At 36.1% G+C, this 23,960-nt stretch overlaps 2 protein-coding genes across 4 annotated transcripts; one reads left to right on the top strand and one right to left on the bottom strand.

Annotated features, from left to right (window-relative positions):
- On the bottom strand, window positions 1-23,941 carry LOC116173235 (endoplasmic reticulum mannosyl-oligosaccharide 1,2-alpha-mannosidase-like). Of its 2 annotated transcripts, none has more exons than XM_031490586.1 (7): window positions 22,584-23,941; window positions 22,038-22,536; window positions 21,843-21,991; window positions 21,606-21,794; window positions 15,247-15,434; window positions 14,907-15,198; window positions 1-1,056 (listed from the first exon to the last, which is right to left on the bottom strand). In XM_031490586.1, exons 1-7 carry the CDS (start codon window positions 22,671-22,673, stop codon window positions 1,042-1,044), a joined length of 1,422 nt encoding a protein of 473 aa, XP_031346446.1. In that variant the 5' UTR covers window positions 22,674-23,941; the 3' UTR covers window positions 1-1,041. The 2 variants fall into 2 exon arrangements, with proteins under 2 accessions (XP_031346446.1, XP_031346445.1); XM_031490585.1 differs by lacking the exon at window positions 1-1,056 and adding an exon at window positions 11,128-12,592 and having other exon boundaries at window positions 22,584-23,940.
- Window positions 4,866-8,331, top strand: LOC116173247 (metallophosphoesterase MPPED2-like). Of its 2 annotated transcripts, XM_031490603.1 has the most exons (5): window positions 4,885-5,049; window positions 5,100-5,688; window positions 5,909-6,135; window positions 6,189-6,234; window positions 6,564-7,815. In XM_031490603.1, the coding sequence occupies exons 2-5, from the start codon at window positions 5,120-5,122 to the stop codon at window positions 6,583-6,585; spliced, it is 864 nt and encodes a 287-aa protein (XP_031346463.1). In that variant the 5' UTR covers window positions 4,885-5,049; window positions 5,100-5,119; the 3' UTR covers window positions 6,586-7,815. The 2 variants fall into 2 exon arrangements, with proteins under 2 accessions (XP_031346462.1, XP_031346463.1); XM_031490602.1 differs by lacking the exon at window positions 6,189-6,234 and having other exon boundaries at window positions 4,866-5,049; window positions 6,564-8,331.
- Window positions 23,942-23,960: the final 19 nt, after the last annotated feature.

The following is a 23,960-nucleotide window of genomic DNA, read 5'->3' as shown; positions in this document are numbered from 1 at the left end:
TTCATCCCTTTTCAGGAAGTACCTACCCTTGTAATGTAGTAGATACAAAGTTGTCTACCTTAACTTACAAGTGGTCTTTCTTGTAGTAATGCAGATGGCCCACCATCGAATATATAGGTAGACCCCAACGCCTTGTGCTCAATCCAATTGTAGTAATTGCACTACGGTATTCCGAGGAACGATCTCAAACGAAGTGGAAACCAAAAAAAGAATGTATTATCTAGGTTACTCACCCTGACGAATGGGCATTTGTCACATAAGTGAATACTTTCTTCATAAAACTTTGCTGCCAATGAAGGTAAGCTGTGACAAATTCTTTCAGTTCCTTGCGAGTTTGGAAACAGGCGAGCATAAGGAAACGCTGCGTTGGACAGGCCGCTGGCGGCTTAGACTAAACCCCTCCAAGACCCAAGCCATAATGTTCACCAGTCGTCAGACGACCGAGTTCACGAAGCTACGGATGGACGGAGAGAGACTGGAATGGGCGGGCACCATTCGGTACCTCGGAGTCCAAATCGGCAGGCGACTAAACTTCACCCAACACGTAGCCGACACGATCGCCAAAGGACGGAGGGCAAGATCCAGATTGTACCCTCTACTATCATCCCCAGCGCTGGCGCCAAGAACGAAGGTACACCTGGTCAAGAGCTACGTTCGCCCCGTGCTGACATACGCCTCCAGGCGTATGTCTCGAAGTCCAACTCCACCGCACTGGAAGCGGTACGATCCATCGCGCTGCGCACGATAACCAGAGCCCCCTTTCGTCTCCAACACCACCATCAGGCAGGACCTGCAAATAGACACCCTCGCAGAACACACCCGATCGCTGGCCGACAAAATCTATCAAAGGATGGACAACTCCGACCTCCAACACATAAGAGACATCGCTCACGCTCCAGATCGCCAAAAAATAGAGCACAAGGCAGTAGTCTTCGATCGCACTTCGCTGCAACATCTTCCGATCCAGCCGAACCTGTAGCCAGTACCAGCCGCAATACTGACCAGTAGCGCCGCCTCTTACGGAACTCCGCCGTTTCATCTTCAGCACGCAGGCACCTGTATATATTGTAAATAAATCTATCTACTCGACTAGACAGCATTTTATTTTGCGTTGTCCGCTAAACATACGTTAACTGCAGTGTTGTTAAACAAATAGGTGCAGGTCACCTCACCACGTACCTACCCACCTCCATTATCATTTAGGTATATGCAAAGTGCCGCATCAGAAAAATATGAAAGTTTTCCATCTGCATCAAATGCAGGGCCCATACAGTGATATTTATTAAGAAGTAGACATAGGCAGTTATGTGTATTGCTTTCCCTTACGTCTACTTTTAAATGACCAAATCTCCTCTGAAGGGCGCCTGATTTTATACATCCAAAATAACTGACTGTCATATTAATTAATTTAAATATTGTTGCTTTGGCTATTAATCTCATACATTTAAATGTTATTTCTGAAGGAGTTTGGTACGTGGTGACATCTCAACTAGACTTGTTAAACTATAATATGAAGAAAGTGTATGAATTACCAAGGAGATGGCGCAATTGTACCTACCTATTCTATTTAAACTAATTATTCAAAAACCGAGCTACTGAACTACAATTCCTTTACTGAATTTGTAAGACTCCGTACATCTTGAACTGCCATTTAAGAAAAATTAAGTCCAACGTGGCTATGTTTTACGTGCAGAGTTAAACGACACACTAGCAGAGAATGCAAAAAGTAAAAAATCAACATGGTAGAAGACACCGCATCGGTGGTTTGATGAATGATAAAGAAGCTTTTAAGATAAGATATAATAAGATAAGTGTTGAAGGAAATCTAGTTCATTTAGAAATTGACACTGAAGCATCTAAGTCAGTTGCCCATATATCTTTTTTAAACAATAGTTAGCACCTAAAAAGTTACTTAGTGTTAAATATAGTTTGAATTTAGTTACTAGTCAAATAGTTAATATGGTAGGTGAATTCAATGTAGGTACTTGTAGTTAAGTCTAATAATAAATCAATTATTGAACGATAAACCGATTGAGAAACGGTTCCTTTCCCTTTTTTCTTGAATCTTTGAGTGCAATTTCCTGCTTAAGAAATAATAATTCCAAGGTGATATTCACGACAATATATTTTTACAACCAAACTCAATCAATCTCCACTTCTTTACAAATTTGGGATCAAGGTGACTAAACGACTACTCCTTGGAATTTGTACACTCCATGGAAAGTTTCGAATATTTAAACAAAAAGGGAAAGTTTTTGTTTCTTTTCGTTTGGTTAAATATTTCCTCATGCGATAATTTCCTACTTAAGAAAAACGAACTTAACCAAACTGCATTACGCACTTTTAACACCAAAGGCGAAACTTTTATTTTTTTAACCAAAGGTAATACTCTTTGCGCTTCTACCCACGAAACCACTACATTTCTCTACGAACTTAAGCTTACCTACATAAATTTCTGGACTTATGATTTTCCCTCAACGCAGTTTAACTTTTTGAAAACGGGCCCTAAATCTGTCGCGGTTGATACCACATAAAAACTATCTGGTCACCCCAAAGATTAACACGCTAATCTCTTAGAGAGAGGACCGTACTGGTCGCTTTGAATCTTAAAAAAACACGAATCCTTCTTTTTTATACGATCGTACTGATCTCCGCAAATGACAAAACAAGAATTTTTCCTTTCTATAAGACGGTATTGATCGAATGGCAAAACGCAAATCTTGCTCTTAGTAATTAAGTGAATAAAATTTGATCGCCCACAATCACAGATTATCACTTAAAATTGCGATGTCTAATTTCTCATTGGTTAGTGCCTTCTTAATACCAATCCTAGATGGCTTTAAATCCAAAAAATTCTTTCGTTACATTAGCTACTAAAACAAGTTCATTATAGAGGGCTAGTCGAGGGAATAATTTCCTTTGAAGTATTTGTAAGAAATTCAAAATAGTGTGCCCCTCTCACCCCTAAAACTCCTAAACTAAGGATTACGTATATACATAAGAAAATGTTGAAAACTTCTCAATGCGCTACCAGTATTTTGTAAAGGAAATCAAAATTCAAAACTCACCCCTTTGCACGTGGAATATAAACTCGTTTCATACGAATGGGACACATACAACCGCACTTACTGGCGATTCATTCGCAAATGAATTAGATACATACATAATCTTACATAAACTTCAACATTGATAAACGAACAGGTGCAGGCCACCCCACCACGTACCTACCTACATTATATTTATATGCAAAGTGACGCACCAAAAAGAGATAGGATAAAAGTTTTCCATCCCCAAACTTAAAAAAAGGTGATATTGAAGTAGGCATAGGAATTTACGCGTATTGTTTTTCCCTATGTCGACTTTTAAATGACAAAATCTCTTCTGAAAGGCGCCTAACTTTATGCAACCCAAATAACTTCTTAAAACAAATGAAGATCAGTTGTCATATTAATTAATTTGAATATTATTGCTTTGGCTTTCTTATTTTTATTTTCGTTCGTGTGCGAAGTATTCAACTAAAGACAAAGTTGTTAATTGGTATAGTTCCGGTAACAGCGAAAGAGATTTATTTTCGGTGAAGCCAAAGCAACAATATTCAAATTAATTAATATGACAACTGATCTAGCTTCATTTGTTTTAAGAAGTTATTTTGATTGCATAAATAGGCGCCTTTCAGAACAGATTTTGTCATTTAAAAGTAGACATAGGGAAAAAAAATACGCGTATGCCTACTTCTTAATGAATATCACCGCAGGTATAGTCAGTAAACGAAGGCAATAAAAACAAATAAACCAGTCTACCGAGGACGTGTGCGACATTAAATATTGCACCAAGTTAATTTGTGATTGCATTAACAAAGGATTACTGTGAACGGTTAAACGCAAATTAATTTCTCTGTGGGCAAACAAGATGAAATTGATTTTACTAGGAACTTAGGACAAACAAATTTTTTGATTCGTGAAAGGACCTTTACCATCACTAGCAACCAAATTAATAAAAAAATTCATTTGAACATTAGTAAAAAAAAAGTCTGTTACTCGTTTGGACATTTAAGTGTCCAAATTCGGTTATGGCCGTTTGCACTGACAAATTTAAGTGGAGCTTAGCTTAAGCATAGCTTAAAATCCATGGCAATAATGGTTGCCATGGATTTTAATCTACGCTTAAGCTAAGCTCGGCTTAAATGTGTCGGTGCAAACGGCCATAAGTGACTGTTGGCAAAATTTGTTGAGTTTGTTTTTGCATTTATTTCCTGCACCCTGGGAAAGAAATAAGCTTCAATTTCGAAATCCCTAGTAAATTTTTTGTGTGTCTTATCAATATAGAATTAAAGCTAACCGTGGACCCAAATAATTTCTATACCGAGAACCAATTCATTTAAAAAATTGTTCGAATTATTTGTAAGTAATGTAAGGGACGATCAACCCCTTTATTGCAAAAAACCTATTGCAAGGTGACGCGCAACCGTGAAGCTGAAAAGAAAGGTGCTACTGATTAAGTGGATTGATTTCTACTTGAATAACGTTTGAATCTGCTTTTTGTCATATTAGTCATGGCTAAACATGATTTTGGTAATTGGGTTTATTGCCACATTTTTTATCAAACCTGAAAATAAACTATAATTCGTATCTCATTAGAAGAGAAAAAAATCTTCTTTCGGTTGGTCTCATTATAAACCCTCTAATAAGTTAATGGGGAGCAACGATCTGCAAAAAACCTTTTTGCCATGTTAATTCCTTATGTTCGGTTTTGGAATATACACCCGGTATAAATAGTGCAACTGTTTTTTGGAACTTACGTTTTTTTGGGGGGTATATTAGCCACAGAATAGTCAATCAGTGGAGCTGTCACTCAAGCGGAGCTGTCATCTCCATCTGATCGCACATCTGATCGAAAATGGAGGTGTTATATTTGCTGTATTATTGGAATGGAAAAAGTTAATTGCATTAACGACATAAATTATATGCTGTTTCAATGTCAAGTTTATGTAACAAGCATTATTTGATGCACAAATGCGAGGGATTTTAGAAGAACCCTGGTAGAATAGAGGTAATGCACGAAAATGATTGTGTACTTTTGCAAGTGATTTATTTATTTAGGTGTTTCATTCGTGAATGAGATGGAAGAGGACGACGATGTTAGAATAAACGTTCATCCCTTAACAAACAATCCATCTGCCGTATGGAGCTCCATTTGGCACATGCAAAAAGTGATACCGATCCATTTGGAAAGCCCCAGCGACGCCGTCACCCCAAACAAAGTCAGATTCGTCTGCATGAGCGACACTCACGCGCTGACCCACAATTTAAACTTCAAAGTACCGTACGGCGACGTCCTGCTGCACGCCGGCGATTTCACCAGTTTCGGGCGAGACGAGGAGATCAAGACGTTCAACAGGTGGCTCGGCACCTTACCGCACAAGTACAAAATCGTAATAGCCGGCAATCACGAGATAAGCTTCGATCCGAACTGCGAAAATATCATGCAAATATTCAATCCCACCACGCGCAGCGCGAATTCGGCCGAGTCCCATCTGGTCACCTGCCTGAACATTATCAAGAAACCGTTCGCGAGGTTTACCGAACGGCACACGGCAACTTCGAACGCCTCGCAATATTTAACTAATTGCATTTACTTGGAAGATTCGCCTGTGGTCGTGTATGGAATAAAAATATATGGGAGCCCTTGGTAAGTACATCTTTTGATTATTTTAAATCAACGAAGACGTAGAGGAGCTACATGTAAATTTAATCTAATGTCTCTACTCCCTGTGAGTACGCAAATTATGCTATATCTCTATCTAGTCCATGTGACTGTTTTTATACTAGAAGACGTATAGGCCAATGTCTTTTTGCTTTCCCAAAAAAATCCAGTAGCCATTTGTAAGTTAATGTTTTGTTTAATGAAGGCAACCAGAGTTCGGGAAATGGGCTTTTAACTTACCGCGAGGCAAGCCATTATTATCAAAATGGAATAAGATACCGGACGACACTGACATATTAATAACCCACGGTCCTCCCTTAGGCCACGGCGATCTGGTTAGAAATGGCGATCACGTCGGTTGTGTGGAACTGTTGTCGACGGTGCAGCAACGTGTACGGCCTAAATATCACGTCTTTGGGCACATTCACGAAGGTAAGTAGGTGTTGGATGTGCGTTCAAAATTACAGCTTTCTTTTTTGTTAAAGTTGTAAATGCTGCTTTAAGTGGAGTTTTTGATACAAAAGCAAAATGGTAAGCAAATTAGATTGTATAGGTTTTAGCTGCAGATTTGGAGCTTCACAGTCACTTTACGTTTGTACATTATACTCACTCACCTACCTATACAAAGTGTAAATATACTTTCACCAATAGCAACAAATTATTGTACAATCACTGACAAAACTAATGGTCCATTTATGTTTATTGTACAGATTTAAATCATGTGTTAGAAAAACAAATGGTAAACAAAATGATCGTAATACAAAGAGCATTTGCACAAATAGACTAGCTGCATTTTTTAAAACGCTTAACAACACTCTGGAAACGTATCAATAGAGCTTTAATGCAGAATTTATTTGTAGGATATGGTGTGACATCGGATGAATACACAATATTTATCAACGCCTCAACGTGCGACATCAACTACATCCCCAAAAATTATCCAATGGTCTTTGACATGGACCTACCTCCCGGGGTGCAAAAATAAAGTACATACGAATAAATGCATTTATTGTAGTACCTACTTATATGTTACGGTGTAAATACACAAGGTGTTTGTTGTATGTGTTGCTGAGAAGAATGTAGCTGTCAATGTGATTGTAGCCATTAGGTATTGTGGTGATATTAGCATTTTAGCTTAGTAAAGTTTAAATGTAGATAAAATGAATTCAAATGAACTAGTGTAGCTACACAGGGTGTTCCAAATTGCTTATTTTTTATGTTCTTCAGAAATATTTTTAGAACTAAGAGATGGAGTGACGCAGCTGCCTAGATTGACGATGTCAATTGTGACGTGTGACTTGCGCGAACATGGCAACATTGCAAAAAAACAAAAACGCAATAAAAGTGTTTGTTTTATAACTCGGTTGTTTGTGGGAATAAAGATTTGAAACACTCTGTACTGTATTTCATTATTATAAATTGAAAATATTGCTATATGGCAAATAGTTTTTTTTTTAATTTACATAGATACGTCACACTTAATAGCTGATGACATGGAAAACGTTCAAATGTCTAGATATATCGTATATATGTATATAGGCGATGTGTATATTTTTCTATCATTTCAATTAGGATTGAGTATATAAAGTTGCAGAATTTATATACAAGAATTTTGTACTCCACTCATTTGGTAATATATAACAATGGTAATATGTAATTAATTCATTCGCATAAGACTTGTGAAAATGTAATGCATTACACAAGGTGTAAGCTTTAAAGGGATTGAAAACACTTGCATTGGTTTAAGAATACTTTGCAAGTGAGTTTCAAGCCATTTAAGGTATTGGTGAGGATTTTACAGTGCAGTGTTGAATCCTGTTGTTCAATGAGATTTGAGTTGTTGCAATGGAATCAACAATTGTGACTTCTATAAAGTGTAAAACCGCAGGTGAATCAAGTCAATACAATCTTAATGTAATCAATCCTTTAAAAATATCATACTCATACTACTTAACATATATTCTAGGACCGCCATAGTCTGACAATAAAAAAAGGGGAAAGGTAGGCCCTTTGAAAATCCCCATTTATTGAGGGGTTGACAAGAGTCCAAAAACATTTTGAACATAAACAAGCGCGTTTGCTCATTGCATAGTAAAAAATTTACACCAACACCTTAAGACAATTGATTTATTTACACACAGAAGGCAGCTCGCAAAATTCTTAAATTTATCAACTATTAATAAATAATATGTTTTGTTTATAATTTCACATTTTTACTTTTGTTGTATTTATTTATGTGTATATTATATTACAATCTATTTTGTTAATAAAAAAACCCATTAATTTGATATTGTATAGAATGTGTCAAATATTACAAGCTTGTACAGTGTACACCCCTAAAGGGGCACTGGCTTAACTCTTCCATCACATCACAATAATTCCAAATGTATGCCTTTAACTATAACAAGCTTACTTTCACACCACTTTAGGCCTAATTTGACTAATAGATATTACTTTTGATGGGCATTAAAATATGCATATATTTATTGTCAATACTACCTCAACTTTTCTTGTAAATTTGCCTATTTTCATGTATTGTTAAGTGCTTGTGATTATACTGTCAGTTATGTACATCGTGACTAAATATAATAAAATAAAATATTTCATGTTACTGAAGAAACACTAAAATGAGTTTAATTTTAAAAACCTATAGTGATTTCAATAAGATGTAAACCCAGAAGGTCTAGAATTGTGCAGTATTGTTTAGAGTAGCAAGTCTTGTTGAAATCATACAAGGTCATTGAATAAAAAATTATCTATTCAATGACAAGGTCGAGATAAAGCAGATGCAAATACATTGATACAGCCTCAAGTGGTCACACTCGCCTTTTGCTACCCCGGGTGCATGGGAGGAAGAGGTATCAGGTCAGCTGGCCAAAACAAGAAAAAAATTAATATTTTAGTGTAGGTATATAATGAGCGCGGTCCCCAAAAAGTTCCAGGTGCATCTGGATAAGCAGGCAGTAGGCAAGTATGGGAAAAGGCACGTTTCGAAACAGCAATAGAGGAAGTAGAGAAATTTGTAAGTTTTTGTGGCCTGCAAATGCATTAGGGGGATCGATGCCCAGCAGTCAAATCTATATGCAGAAAGAGTCGAAGGCCAGGGTATAGGATGTGGAGTACTAAATCAAGTCAGACTTATCCCATACTGATAGTTTAAATCAAGAGTTACATTTATAGAACAGCTTGAGTTACAATTTAATTGTGTAGATAACTTGGGGAATTCTCAAGAGCATATTAGTTGAATTCGAGGTCCATTTTTGTATCAGAATTATTTGTAGTTGTTAATTTTATTTAAACAATCACCGTGTATTTTGTTTATTTGTTGCGTTAAAAGACTAAACATCTGGAAGCAATTGCGTAGGATTTGTACAAGTTTATCTCTGGTCGCGTAGATAAGAAGTTTTGTTAGCGCGGCGTAACTTGATTAGTTTGAAGATACGAAAGCACAAGTGCAGGTTGGATGAGAAAATTGAAAATAAAGGGAAATTGATATAAATAAAAGAGACGGACGTTAACCGTAGCTTTGTTGATGATGGACGTTTGAAACGTATCCCTTCGTTTTGGTGTACCTATTTGAAAAGGCAGCCTGTCTTGTTTATTTGTAAAGTTGTGTAGAAAAATATTAAAATATTACGCATTTTGGAAAAAAAGTCGCTTCATTAAAAAAGGGAACTTATACAAAGGTATAGTTTAGGTAAATATACAATGGTTTTGGTAAAAGTAAAGTTGTTAAAAAGTTTCCCCAATTTACCGGAGAAGTTACATTTTAATCTACCTGCAAAGGATCAGTATTATGTGATAAACCAAAAAGAGGAAATTCAAAATTCTTTAATGTGTTGCAAAACCTAAATAAATAATAAGACTTCTTTTGAATACGAAAGTAAATGTGCTGACCAAGAAAAACCTTGCGTTGCAGTCTTATCGTATTAAATAAATCGCGAGATTTAAATAAAATCGTATCAAGTGGCGAAATTATAACTAAAAATGTCAATATTTACCATAGTAACTTCAGTTCAATCAGCCCTATTGTTAGAGACGTATAATTATAACAATTTGGTGCAAGTGCTTACTGAGGATTTTTCCTAATACATATAACAAAGAAATTAATTTCCACTGACAAGTGACAAACACCCAACTATAAACCCACGGCAATCAAATTTCTCATTTCAATCAAGATTACCTGCCCATATGAAGAAGAATGGAGAAATTTCTATTTTTTTGTTACACCTACATTAATTTTGAAAATGTAAGTAAAACAATAATGCAAAAGAACCATTATAATACCTCCACAAATGAAAACGTTAGGAGACTTTAAAGTTGCGTTTCGAAAAATAAATTCGTTTCACCAGTCTCCGCATGTGATGCACGCCTGTACGTATAGTTTGTTTTGGACGCTGGTTAGTCCAATTTAGCCTATGTGAAATCATGCAAATCGTGTGTTTAATCGATCCCTTTAACAATTCAGATAGATGTCTCATGCTAAATTATGTTGAGCTGTGCCCAAACTTCATTTCAAGTGTCTTCAAAATTTGGTAAGTGATCCTTTTGGAGTTTAAGGAATTTGATCATGACCATTGTTTGCTTGGAATCTGGAATTTAGTCAAAATTGAATTTTTTTTATTATGCCGGGATACGGATCTGTACTAGGAGAGATTTAATTAGAGAGCTAGTTAGGTAATTAGGTTTCAGTTGTTTTGTGTATGGTTCACTCTGGCAGGGGCCATTACATACAGCAATATAGTTTGTATATTGGATCTTTGATCGTGTATGTTCTAAGAAGTCAACAAGGACGCAGTGTTCTCTTTCAGTAACTAGCGTACAATCCAGGATTAATGATAACTTGATGCGTGTCTCCATTGATTTTATTTCCCACCAATCGCCTTTTGTTGCCGATTAAAGATCCATTATGCAAACTTTAGACTGTTATAACGTGAGAAACTCAAAACCTTATTTTATTGTCATGTGATTGGTTCACCCCTGCAATATTCTGCGCTACTCACCCCACGCCAACAGGGGACAATTTAAGGTTAATGGTACCAAGACTCTCACAGGCCTAGTTCTAAAAATAGATCAGTGGTGTGTTATTGTCTGTAACTTTGTAGGAATCATGTTCCACTGTTTCCGTGTAATCTAAGTTTCACAACATCCAATTATCCCCAATTACCTCGGATTATCGATTTATTGTATTATATAATTGTTAATGATTGCAAATTGTTAGGGACACTTTTGATTATCATTTCACGCGATCAAAAATTGTGAGAGCGTTACTACTCTCAAAAAGTGAGGTTGTTAATGAGTTAATGTTAGTAAGGGTTGGTGCTCGCTTACGTAAAAAGCTGTTGTTTGGCCTAATTTTAACTAGAAAGCCATGATAAAGGTTTAAAAAACGTTTGAAAGAACCTAGAAAACTGGAAAAAGGCATTAATATCAATTTTTACTTTTAATAATCATAGTCCATCACAGAATAGCAATATCGAGAGGATTTACTTGTCTAAAACAGCTGATTGCAGATACATGTTTAAAATGAACAATATGCAAAACAACTACACTGAATGTGTCATTAGCACTAAACGCCTATATGACACAATCCACTGTATATTGGCATCCTGTGTTACAACAAAACAACATAATTTCAACTATTTACAATAAATACAATTCAATTAAGTTAAGAATAAATTAATGTTAAATTACATGCACGTAACAACTGAACATTCATCATAAAATTGATTTCAAGCAGGTCACATGGTAATCAAATCTCTATACAAAAAATTGAAGATGTTTTCACATCTGGCAAGAGTATTTACATATTCATCGATAATACTGTCGCAATTTTAATATTATGCTCTTCCAAATATAATAAGTAAACAACCATTGTTAATAATAATACTGAGTAATACGGACGAAGATGATATTATTACGCACTTCTACTGCTGCCTGGAAAAAAATCTACACACTTATTGCATACATACTAATCATATTAGCAAACAAATTAGTTGACTACTTTCCATTTATAAATAATGGGACGTAAGTGAAGGAATGTAGCAACTAGTTTGTTTACTAGCATAACTGCTACTATATAATTTACAAACCCACTTGGGAAATTTGTCACGACAAATTAATACTAATGGAAGTACAAAAAATGCAGTTTGAATTTGCCTGGTGGTAATAATAGCCTAACTGGGAAAATGTTTAGGAATGTGAATTAATACCATTGAAAGTCAGTTGTAATGGTTAATACTGTGCAAGACAACATTTAACTAATCAGACTTTTTTTTAACATTGATAACCATGCGACACAATCAAAGAGTATGTAATACGTAGATACAAAATACCGTTACATCCTTCTTACACACTCTTTGATACATACAACACAAAACAGATTCTTCAAACCACACAGATTTCCACTAATGATCACTATAACCTATTATCCTCACCACATAAATAAAAACAATTACCTAACAATCAAAATTTTCAATTCTACTACGCTTTCATTAAGACTAGATAACACTGACTATTGCTTTATAGATCACGATGAATATATAGGTAGAGGATGAGCCTCAGAATTCACAACGTATTTATCAATATCTAACAGCTTAGGATTACTACTAAATAATAAATATAAATACTTTAAGGTTTCGCTAAGAAAAAATGATTCCATCAAATCTTTGGGACGAACATTTGCCGTGTTACGTACGTTACCGATCGACGTGTAGCCGTTCACTACCTTCGTGTACTTCTCGAACGCCTGAAAGATGTTCCAACCCCAATCTTGATATGTGGCGTTCTTCGTTATTTGATACATGTACCAGAGACTTTCGATGAACTCGGGCCTCAGCAGATTGTGCGCGTCGTTGGTTTTGACGTACATATCGTTCGAGTTATCTGCCTGGAAATACACGTTTGCGTCAAATTTTTTTTGGAAGTGCAACTAACAAAAATTCCGCAGGAGAATAAATCAATATTTTTCAATATAATCAAAAATTATTAAATTATTAAAATTATCGTGCCTGTCTTTCCCAAAATACAACTTATTTCTAATCTTATTTGGTATTTTGATACAGAGAAATCGTCATCGGAAAATCATACTATATTAACAATGATCCATAGAAAGGGGTTGATTCTGGTTTAATGCCAATTTGAATTTCCTAGTTGTGTTAATTAGTACAAATTTCTCTGCCAATGGATTCTATAAGTAGAAATTAATCATAAAGAATAGTACATTATATATCAAGATAGAGAAGTACAGTATTATTGCCTGAGCACCAAGATTACATTTCGAGGCGCTTGCGCCGAGGGGTGTAAGGTGCGAAGGCAATAAGAGACTTCTCTACCGTGGTATATATACTATTTTTTTTCACTACTAGCACTTGAAATCCTCTAAATTAACATATTATATTGATAAGAGAGTTAACGATTGGACAGAATTGTTTGTTTCTTAATTTAACATGTCAATCAAGTACGTAGAAGTACAAGTCAAACAGGCCGTATTTTGTTCTGTCATTGAGATATTTTCAAAGAGTGATTTCGTTCGAATTTTTTCAAAATGTGATAATTTTAGGTATGTAATTTCTCTGGAAATGGCGGATGGTGGCAATTATTCATTTTAGAGAACTTGTCCAAACGTTTATTGAGCGAAATTTCGGGTTGTGTTTTCTAAAAGTGACAGCGTGACAGTTCTCATTATTGACTACTAGTTAATAATGTCCACATTATTAACCACTTTGAACAAATGCTGAGAAAGCCTACTTTACAAGTGGAGAAAAGGTTAATAATCATGTCATCAGACGCTAGTAGTGAAAAAAAATCATCATTTATGTATTAAAGGTGTTAATTTTTACATAAACCAGGGTAGCAAAAAACAGAGCATGGTGACGGGTTAACATTTGTTGGATTAGGATTCAGGATAGATGTAAATGAATAATTAGTGCGATGCAGAGTGAATGTGTCGATGTATCATATATTGATTGAGTGCCGCCAGACCGAAAGGCTGAGAAGAGAGTTAAATCTACCTAATAACCTTAAAAGTATATTTGAAGATACAACTGATGTTGTCAATAGATTACTGTTATTTCTAAGTAGAACTGGTATTTTAAGGAAACTATAATTACTACAGAGAACATAAACACTTATTAAATAATAGCTAATAGCCAAAGCAGCTGATGCTAAATAAATAAAAAAAATAAATAAAAAAAAAAAATAAAAAAAAAATACAAAAATCTGTCAGTGTAGTGGAATTTGACTATATTCTTTCTTATCAATACGGTATTTCATTTACTCTAATTGTTTGGTTATTTTCTGCTATCAAGGAAGTCAGAAGGTTAAAATTTTAATCTTCAAATATAAGGGGTTTGATTGAAGATTTATTACTGAGCTAGCCATGTGTAAAATAAAAAATTGTCATATTAAAATCTTTGCCAGTGCCGTAGAGATTAATTTTTATTTTTTTGCAATTGGGATTTTTCAACCCATTGTGAATCTAACTAACCTGTTACAAGTGGCGTTTTTAAAAATTAAAATAAAATTTAAAAAAAAATCAAGTATTTAGCGTCCGCCAATTTATTATGCCGGACAATTCATCGGTCGTCTTCGTCATCTCATATAAATAATCAATTCAGAACGACTACACCAAGTAGGATAATTGTTTTTAAAAAGATAAATTCCAAACGGAAAGACGTAAAAAACACTTTTTTTCTCTTTTCCGTCATTTATAATCGCGATATAACTCTTAAATGGCGCGAGATCTACTACGGCCCTAGAAGAATCCATACACTTCAGGAGAAATGCAAAAAGTAGACACTCAAACATATCACTCAACGCGAACGAAGACAAAAATCTCTCTTGTTCACAATGAGTTTTTAAATAAAGTACAATTAATTTCCGTTTGTATGTAAGGAGAATGTGACCCAATTCGAAAATGTTCCCTCGCGTAAAATTTTTCACTATTTGTAAATGCCTAGCGGACAACTAAAAGAGCCATCTGGTGGCATGGAAAAAACACAATTCCTATTAACTCTTACTTATGTTAGCGTCAGTTCTCATTGTTTTGTTAAATAAAATATGACAATCGCTTTAAGTGTGGAGCTGTGGATGTTTTGTCAAGCGAATACTCGTATACTTACCTATTGCAAAATGAAATATCACTTTAGCTTACAACATAAGTGCACCAACACTTATATAGGGATTTAGCTAGTCAAACTTACATGTATGTTGAAGTAAGTGATTTCTGGTGCCAGAAAAGTGGGTTGTTGAACATACGTCTGATAGCAGGTAGTCATCAGCTCTTCGGCTAGCTTCATATGACTTTGGGGCATTCCATGATGTACTCCCAACGCAAGTGTCCCGGGCAAATAGCACGTCAAATGATCCATTTTAGGTTTAAAATCCTTTCCGCCGACCAACAGCTCGCCGATGAATAAATAACCGTTGGGTACGGTTCTCTGAACCAGATGCTTTTGAACACCATTAATCGCTTCGATGTAATCGTCTCTCAAGCTTAAATAGGACTGTGTTTTTGCGCGTTGAAGCAGCGATAATACTCACTAGTCAATTGTTTTTCCGGTTTGAATCCACTGTTTAAGTAAGTACTCGTAGTAGCTGTCGCCTCTTGCTCCGAGTGTTACGGTGGAGTGAGATCGAAACTGCCCAGAGTTTGCGTTTATGAATATAGGAACTAAACCGTCTCTTTTTTCTAACGTATGTACATGGTACGCCACCTTTGCCACTGCTTCCTGTAATTATATCGGAACTGAATTGATACATTATCTCTTAACCCTCACACTACAGTAACACGGAAATAAAATCAACCCGGCAACGTTTAAACATCGCCACCCACCGCCGAAAAGCTAATCGAATTCCGCTTAAATTTGAAATTGAAAAGTGACACATGATCGAACACCAAGACAGGGCCCCCTTACGTTAGTTCTAAATAACGCTATGATTGCTTGAGATATAAGCACGTAACAAAACTGTACAATTATTTCCATTCCATACACACAGAGGTGGGGACATGGTTGTTTTTACCACCCGCACGTTAGTAAGGGAGGTATTGTATTGGGGTAAAAACTGACCCTCCACTTTTTAGTGGGGTTATTTATTACTCCAACGCAATACCTCTCTTACTATAGTGCAGGTGATAAAAAGGCGGTGTCCAACGAACTGGACAGGCATGTCTGGAGAAGGTATATAGGATTACAATGAGCAAGTTCATAAAAAAGAACAACCAATAGGATGATGGATCTACGAAGCTCGGCATCGCATCATAGCACTTTTCTCCAGACGAGAGCTACCTAAATATGACAAGAGGAGAGAGAAAATATTTGAAGAAGTCACGCATGCGCAGGAGGCTACGGCAGCGCGGGATTTGCCCATCAACAAGGCTCCAGGGTGGGGCATGGTAACTGCAAAAGTGAAGTATGCAGCCAACAGAAAGCCAGAAATATGGACAAACCTGGCGAACAACTATCCGAGGCAGGGAATATATCTAAAGGAATGTACACTGTAGGCTGACACTGATCCCAAAAGAAAAAAGTGCATATAGACCAATAATTAGCACTGGATTTGTCAGCTAAATATTCGAAAAGATCCTCATCAATATGTTGCAAGTGAAAAGGTTCTTGGCTCGGGAGAAATAATAGAGACAACTTCAGAACAAAGATTAGTTGAATATGGGGTGCCCCAAGGCTCTATCCTTGGTCCAATTCTTTTCATAATATTTATTAATGACCTATCAATTAATTTTACATCTCCGTGCAACGTTTTAAGCTACGCAGACGACACTAGTGTGACTGTCGCTTGTAGAAATGATGATCTAGAATATTACCTAAATCATATAATGAAAACTTTAGGGAACTGGTTTAACGCAAATAAATTGCTAATGAACGTAGACAAAACAGAAATTTTAATATATAATAAAAACTCAACAGTTAGTATAACGGGACTAACGTTTGAAAGAGAGTACATTGAAACGTGTGATAGCTGTAATTTTTTGGGATTACTTTAGATAGAAATCTCAACTGGCGGCATCACATAGAAAATCTAAAGCCAGTATTAAATAAATCTATCTTTACTCTGCCACAATGTAAACAGTTTTGTGACCAAAAAACGTTGCTCCAAGTGTACTACTCACTGTTTGAATCGAAGATGAGGTACGGCGTCATTATGTGGGGAAATGCAAATAATAAATTAATTAACGACCTATTTAAGATACAAAAAAGAGCTATTCGTACAATGTTTTCATTACAAAAACGAGAGTCGTGCAAGTGGTTTTTTGAAAGACACAATATTAAAACCATTTATGCTCTATATGTGCTAGAGTGTTTGTGCTTTATCTTCAGAAACAAATTTCAATTTTCACGAAATTCCGATCACCACTCATATAACACTAGATTTAAAAACAACTTCGCTTTAGCCATATCAAAAAATAGAGTACATGATACGTCATATTTGCAAATGGGTGCCAGATTCTACAATGCTCTCCCAGAACACGTAAAATCAATTTCGATATATAAACATTTCAAAAAAAAGTTTCTCATATCGTCACTAAAATGGCTTTGTATTCGCTGGATGAGTTTTTTATAAATGCTACATGTTAGGTACTAAGTGTTTTATCAATGTTTTGTTTTAAAATTTTATTACTTGTTAAATCTTTTATACATATTTTTATTTTAACTTTTACGCGCTATCTCTATTTTTGGCACAAAGAAATAAATAAATCAATCAATCGTGAAAAGATTGGAGGAAAGGGCGATCCATACATGCAATAAAGGTATTAGACCAGTGTTTCTCAAACTGCGGTGTAAAGCACCTTAAGGGGGCGCGAGTTCCCTGATGCGTTTGAGGGAAATATTTACCTTTAAAATTCTTATATTAAGTATTTTTATGTAAAATTCTATTGGACCAATTCTTACACAAATAAGAAGGTATCTACAATTCAGTAAATTCGCAAAAATTCATCAAGGTTTTGTTAAAATTATTCTTTGATATCTTCGAAAATAAATTTTCGGTTTTTTGGTCATAACTTCGCTATTTGTAGACATACAAGAAACATTGAGAGGGAACATTAACCACCCTAAAATTCTACATAACTCTGTATGTATTACGGGTTCAGAGTCCAAATATTGAAAATCAAAAAAAAACTAATTTCGAGTGTAATTTTTAATAAATATGTTTGTAACAGCAGTTTTTATTTTTTAATCGGGATAGGGGGGCGTGAGCAATTATAGTTTTATGAAAGGGGACGCGATGGAAATAAGTTTGGGAACCACTGCATTAGACAGCATCAAGTAAACAACGACTCTCATAGAAATATGAGGACATGTTTAATGTAGACGTTAAAAACGCCCTCAATACTGTATCTCACCGTGATCTAGTACTGACAATGAAGAATAGAACACGAGGGGGGTGATGATTAAACTTGAAGCTGGAGTACCTCAAGGAAGGGGATTCTGGGACAAACCCTAGCCTATGATGGAATTTTAAGGATAAAAGTACCTACACTGGGGTTACGATCTTTGGATTTACGTCACGTGATCCGTCGAAGACGGAAGCATGGAAACAACCACGGCCAAGCTACAAGAGATGATAGGGATTATAAACCAGTGGATGGAGGAGGGAGGTGAGGGGGACAAAATTAGTGCCGAAAAGACTTCCAACTGGGCGCATAAAATTAGGTGAAGTCACAATGGATACCTGGGACAAAAATCAGTCCACAAAAGAAATCAAAGGTGTAGTTCTAGACAGGAATGGTACATACATAGAGCACATCAGATATGTGTTAGTAAAGCGGCGTTTACATTAGTCAACTTCTGATCGGTCGATCGAGTTGATCGATCTGAGGTCGTTCGATAAAAAGGTTTACATTTTAAGCGTTGTCGGCCGACATTCTTATCGTTCAAGATGGCGCCTGTGAAACGTAAAGAAATTCGTTCTGTTCATAAAGATCTATAAATTTAATGATTTTACTTCCAGTCCAATTTACTTTAGACATTTTGCCTGCTTTTTTTACAAACAACAGAAATATTTGTTTCATTCGATTGTCAACTAATTCTCGAGTGTTTAGACGGTCGACTGCGAGTTGAAACGACCGAGTTGTTCCACCAAAAGTAGCCATAAAGTCAACTTCTAGTTGAAAACCAGTAGTCACCCGGCTCGGTTGAAAATCAGGTTTACATGGGCGATCGTAGGCGACTTTCAGTCGATCAACTTAGTCGTCCGACCAGAAGTTGCCTAATGTAAACGCCACTTAAGAGCATTAAAGAACTATGCGGCGCTCAATCGCATAATGCCAAACAAAGGAGAGAGGGCCAGAGCGTCTAAAAGAAGAGTTCTGTGCAGTACAATGCCGTCAGTGCTGTAATACGCGGTCGAAATGTGGGTAGGGGCGCTTAAGTGGAGGGTTGGAAAAAATGGGCGTTTTTTGATTGCTTGTAAAAAATTTTCTATTGGACCGACTTTGTTTTTTTCTTATCGACGCAATATTTTGTTTTTTTAAATTTACTAAAGAAGTGTTATTCATAAAATATGGACCGTTTTCGAGTTTTAAGCGAAAAACTGAAAAAAGTCTTAACATTTTGATGTATTTTGACTGCCAAGTTGTGCCGGGAAAAAATTTGTGTGCACTCTTCAAATACATGTTATTTGGACCCAAATGGACCATTTAAAACAATAATAGTATATTAAGATACAAGTGTATAATCAAGTCTTTAAAGCACGCGTAACGAGTTTAAGGGCACGACGCAAAGCGGAGTGCCTTTAACGTTGCAAGTGCTTTAAAGATCAATTATACACGTGTATCTTATAGTATTTTTTATTATACCTGCAGTATAATTTAAAAATAGGAAATACAATGAAGTCATATTGCCGTTATACTCGAATACATGTCTAATTAAGTGGGCTGGGTGTTCGTCATTTCACGATTGCCATGGAAATGTCACTTGTCGTTTGATTATAAAAATCATCGTCTTTGTCAATTAAACGATTTCCGTTGAAAAAGATAATACATCGTCCATTAAATCGATTGTTGTAAAATCTAAACAAACGTTGGTAGGTGTAAAATCCAACTCCAGCAAAGCCTATTATAAAGAATATGAAAAGTTGTTTCCATGGATGAATAGGAAGTTACTTACGAATAAAGTCTTAAATGCATCGATAATGCTGGCATATATGAAGGAAATGTCAAAGGTATTTAAATCTTCTATCTTTTGGTGCATTCATTCAAAACTTCACTTATTGCTGGACTAAAAAGTGGAACAGATTTGGAAGCATACCCTAAATTACGCGCGTTTGTAAAAGCTTCAACCAAAGGATAGGTACAAGCCAAAGAAATGTTCTGCATTTACAGAAAGCGACTTAGGAAGATTTTTTATTTCACCCAGATGACAGTTTCAAAAGTCATACTTGAAGTATCGTTACTTAGCAACTTTAAAGCACGTGTGTTTTAAAGGCCCTTTTTCGCACGCATTTGAGTGTTTAAAACGGAGATTGTGATTCAGGTATAATAAAAAATCTTTTACACCACCTTTTGCAAGTCAAAATGTTCTGCATACTGGACTATTAAATTTATTTGACAATTAGCGACTATTTTAGCCGCATTATTTAAACCATAAATGTTACGTGAGCCAATCATTTGTTTATACCATGTCTTAGGAGCTTTATTTTATTTCCAACGGTGGCTTACGTTAATTAATGATTTACTAAATCACTGGTGGGCGCGTAACAAAATGCAGAGGATGGTAGCGGTGAAAATTGCGAGTGCATATAAAACAGTGGCGCCTGAGGATCTACTTGTGGTGGGTGGAATCCCTCCAGCGGACATAATGGTTAAAGCCAGAGCGGGTAAGTGGATAAGCGAAAGGAAATCTATAGTGGCAGTTAACATGGGATAAAAGAGGATCATGGACCCTCATCCCAGATGTGAAACAATGGATAGGCTGAGGGCATATTAGTCCGAGAGCTGTCAAAGTTTGAAAAAAAATAGTCATTGATTTGTGAACCAATTTCAGACATATGCAGACATACGTTAAAACGCTGCAACAACTATCAAGTATGCAAAATTGATAAAAAAAACTTGTCTGAAATTGATTGACAAATCAATGACGCACAGCCAAGGGACTCTTGATTTGAAGTGTATACTGGCCGCAATAAATACATGAACATCTAGTGTACTTTGATCACTTTTGACGAAAGTTTCAGGAGAATTGTCTTTATTTCGGCATAAAAAACGATGAAAAGTTCAACATGATATAATTACAACTAATTCAGACGACACTAATAATGTGTAGATCATCCACTACTTCTTACGCATTCAGATACCCGACTGGGCATACATTCTTTTTTCAAACTTTGAAGGAGCCTGGCAAGGTGTTAGCCCCGCTTCTCCTCAACCAGATCTGCATTTCTGTGTTTGGATATTATTGGATCGCAGATTATTGAAAAAGATGGGGGTTCTATTTTTCCAATTTTCCGTCTTTATTATGAAAAAAATTGAAACCTAATACGGTTGATTAGAGTAAAAAAAATTTTTCTATAAAAAACCTTAATACATTTTTGCTGTAAAATAATTTGGGGAGCCAATAATCGCATGTTATGAATTTTACATTGACATCCCTATGATGCGTTACGCAAGTCACCACCCTGTATATGTATTTACATACAAGTTGAATAAGCACACCAAGTGATCGAAGATAACCAGCTTAATAGTGTGATAAGATAATTTTTCCATACATTAGTCAGAGAGGAAGAGGGAATGGTACTTATCTCGGTCGAAAGTTATTTTAAAACTAGTTTATAAAATCACCCGATAAAAGTGAAAGCTTAAATCTACAGTTATCATGTTACGGTGTTTTCGAGTGTACTTTTTATTTTTGGTGCATTCTTTTGGAGAATTTGGCAATTTACCCTACCTCATATTTGAAAATCCCACTACTTCTACTCAAATCTTTAAATTCCAGCTGAATGGTGGTGACCTCAGATGTGCTACTATCAGGTGACCACTTTGGTGCGTGAGCCTTAGTGGTAAATAAATTAATATCAGAAAATGGAACACCGCTCGGCGTATCAAAGCAAGGCAGTAAACGATCACCCAGATCAATCTAAAGAAAACGATTAAATTGTGAAACTCCACAGTCTGTCACACTCACAGATTTATTGAGAAACATTTTATCACCGCTCAGATGAAAAGTGCTCAGCAACCCTCCTAACACTCTGATTGTGACTTCGAACAAGTTGACGTCTCTATTCTTATCAAAGTGTAGAAACTTCTCGACCCACTCTCGAGCTTCAAGAAACTCTGAAACAGATCTCTGCAGAACTCGAAACCGGTGGCAAGTACCTACCTTTTTTCAACCCCATGATATAAAGGGTATCTAACGAATCAACAATTGTTAATCCCAGCCCGAACCAATCGTGATAACCCTCAGACATCGGCTTTAAATGGTCGTGCCCCCACGCAAACTGCCGGTAACCTTTCCACGCGTGCTTGAACGCATCGACAACGGCCTGCTGTCTATCGTCCAAAACACCTGAAAACTGCACCCCAATGTTGGGACGAGCCAGCACATGCTTGGCATTATTAATTTCTTCAACTGGTACGTCGGCAGGCTCCTCTAACACTTGGTTTTCATTCTCTATCTCGTTAAAATCGTTTTCGACGTCGCGTGGATCATTTCTTATATTCACCAAGACATCCTTCTTAATGGTATTCACCTCAGCCTTATTAACATCGACAATTGAGTTCTCCGAGTAGCCGGGTAAGAAGTATACAATTGTAAATAACACAGCAGCACTGAACATGTAAACTAAGCTACGTTGGAATCGTGATAGTTGATTCCACCACTAAAACGTGCAATAATCGTAAAAGGTTTTTTGCCAGTTTAAATTACCCTCCAAATGCTTTTAGTCTTCTTGGCCTCTTTGCTGTATCCATCTGAAGAGAGTAGTATGGAAACATGATGACTTTTCGAAGCATCCATGGCTTCTTTCAATTGAGCTATTATCGCATTTTTGACGGGCGTTGAAGAGGAATAAGTTGTAAGCAAATTCGGTTAATTATGGAACCAAGTACAATTCCTGTTTTTTCGTGGAAAACAAATTTTCCATTTACATCGTGGCAGAAAAAATTACCACAGAATATACACTTCACCTGACAGGAGAAGGGGCGACGACCACAGATAACTTGGATCGAAAGGTGACAGGTAGACCCAAATCAGTTTACATTCACGTCGTAAATATTTGTAGATAGCGCCACTATTCATAGATAAATTCGAATTTCAAATTCAACACTAAAGTTTCTTCTTTGCTGCACTTAAGTGTTTTCTCAGATAGTTCCTTTGTTGACATATGTCAACTTTATTTGTCCTCTACGTGTACTTACATGGTTTGTAGATACAACAACAATCCACTTATATAATTTTTATTCTTTTAGCGCTATAGACGCACCTAAAATTTTAAATGATACAATACGCTAAGAAATTTTAAAATTTCCCAGGGTATTTTTTAACTCGGAAAGTCGGTAGTTTTTAAAGGCTTCAGAGCAATGAAATGAGGAAAATTTGCTAAACTTTCCAAAACCCTTCAAAATTGTCCGCTTTCTCAAGAGTTTGAGAGTATTTTGATTCTCATGAGGTAGTTTTTTGGTCCTTTAGATTTTTGGCACCAATTAAGTCCTCAAAATCAGACTTTCAAAAGCAACCCCCAGTACCTACGGCATTTTCTTCGGAAAGAAAACTTGTTAGTCTTCTGTAAAAATGTATGTTGTGGGTTTTTTAATTAAGAAAAGTTTTGAACACTATGAAAAATGTGTAACATGCTTTCCAGAGTAACAGACGCATAAAGTTGTGAAATGCTTTGATATGACCCATCCCTAGCAAGTGCAGTAAATAAAGCTAATTAATTCCTTCTTAGAACTTTTCTATGCCTTTCCCAAAGCTATAGGCGAACATATGCAGTGATAGCAATCGAATATTCCTAGAAAAGACCTGCAGGTGAATGGTCTCCAGCAGCAAGTGAAGAAGCTTTGGAGAGGAAGTGGTCTGGTGGCTGGAAAAACGTTATAGTAAAGCATGTATGAAACTCTGAAAAGCCTTCAAATGCTCTAAAATGCACCTAGAAAGCCTTTTAAAATCCTTCTGGAACTCTCTAGTCTCTAAAAGTATATAGAAGACCTAAAATATGTGGAAAGCACATTGAAAGCTGTAGTACCTAGCTATCTAAAGTTCAGGGAAATGTGGAAATAGATGGGGGTTGCTAACAAAAAAGGC

This window comes from Photinus pyralis, unplaced genomic scaffold (assembly GCF_008802855.1).
Source record: "Photinus pyralis isolate 1611_PpyrPB1 unplaced genomic scaffold, Ppyr1.3 Ppyr1.4_LG6, whole genome shotgun sequence".
Classification (NCBI taxonomy): domain Eukaryota; kingdom Metazoa; phylum Arthropoda; class Insecta; order Coleoptera; family Lampyridae; genus Photinus; species Photinus pyralis.
The sequence above is the reverse complement of the archived record's forward strand: the minus strand, read 5'-3'. Positions and strand labels throughout refer to the sequence as shown.

Bases quoted from the DNA above. Each gene is read 5' to 3' on its own strand.
- LOC116173247 (XM_031490602.1), top strand. From the start codon at position 5,120: ATGGAAGAGGACGACGATGTTAGAATAAACGTTCATCCCTTAACAAAC. The intron at 5,689-5,908 runs GTAAGTACATCT...TGTTTAATGAAG, and splicing joins AAAATATATGGGAGCCCTTG to GCAACCAGAGTTCGGGAAAT. The intron at 6,136-6,563 runs GTAAGTAGGTGT...ATTTATTTGTAG, and splicing joins CTTTGGGCACATTCACGAAG to GATATGGTGTGACATCGGAT.
- LOC116173235 (XM_031490585.1), bottom strand. From the start codon at position 22,673: ATGGATGCTTCGAAAAGTCATCATGTTTCCATACTACTCTCTTCAGAT. The intron at 21,795-21,842 runs GTGAGTGTGACA...CGTTTTCTTTAG, and splicing joins AAATGTTTCTCAATAAATCT to ATTGATCTGGGTGATCGTTT. The intron at 12,593-14,906 runs GTAAGTTTGACT...GTGTATTTCCAG, and splicing joins TCACTTACTTCAACATACAT to GCAGATAACTCGAACGATAT.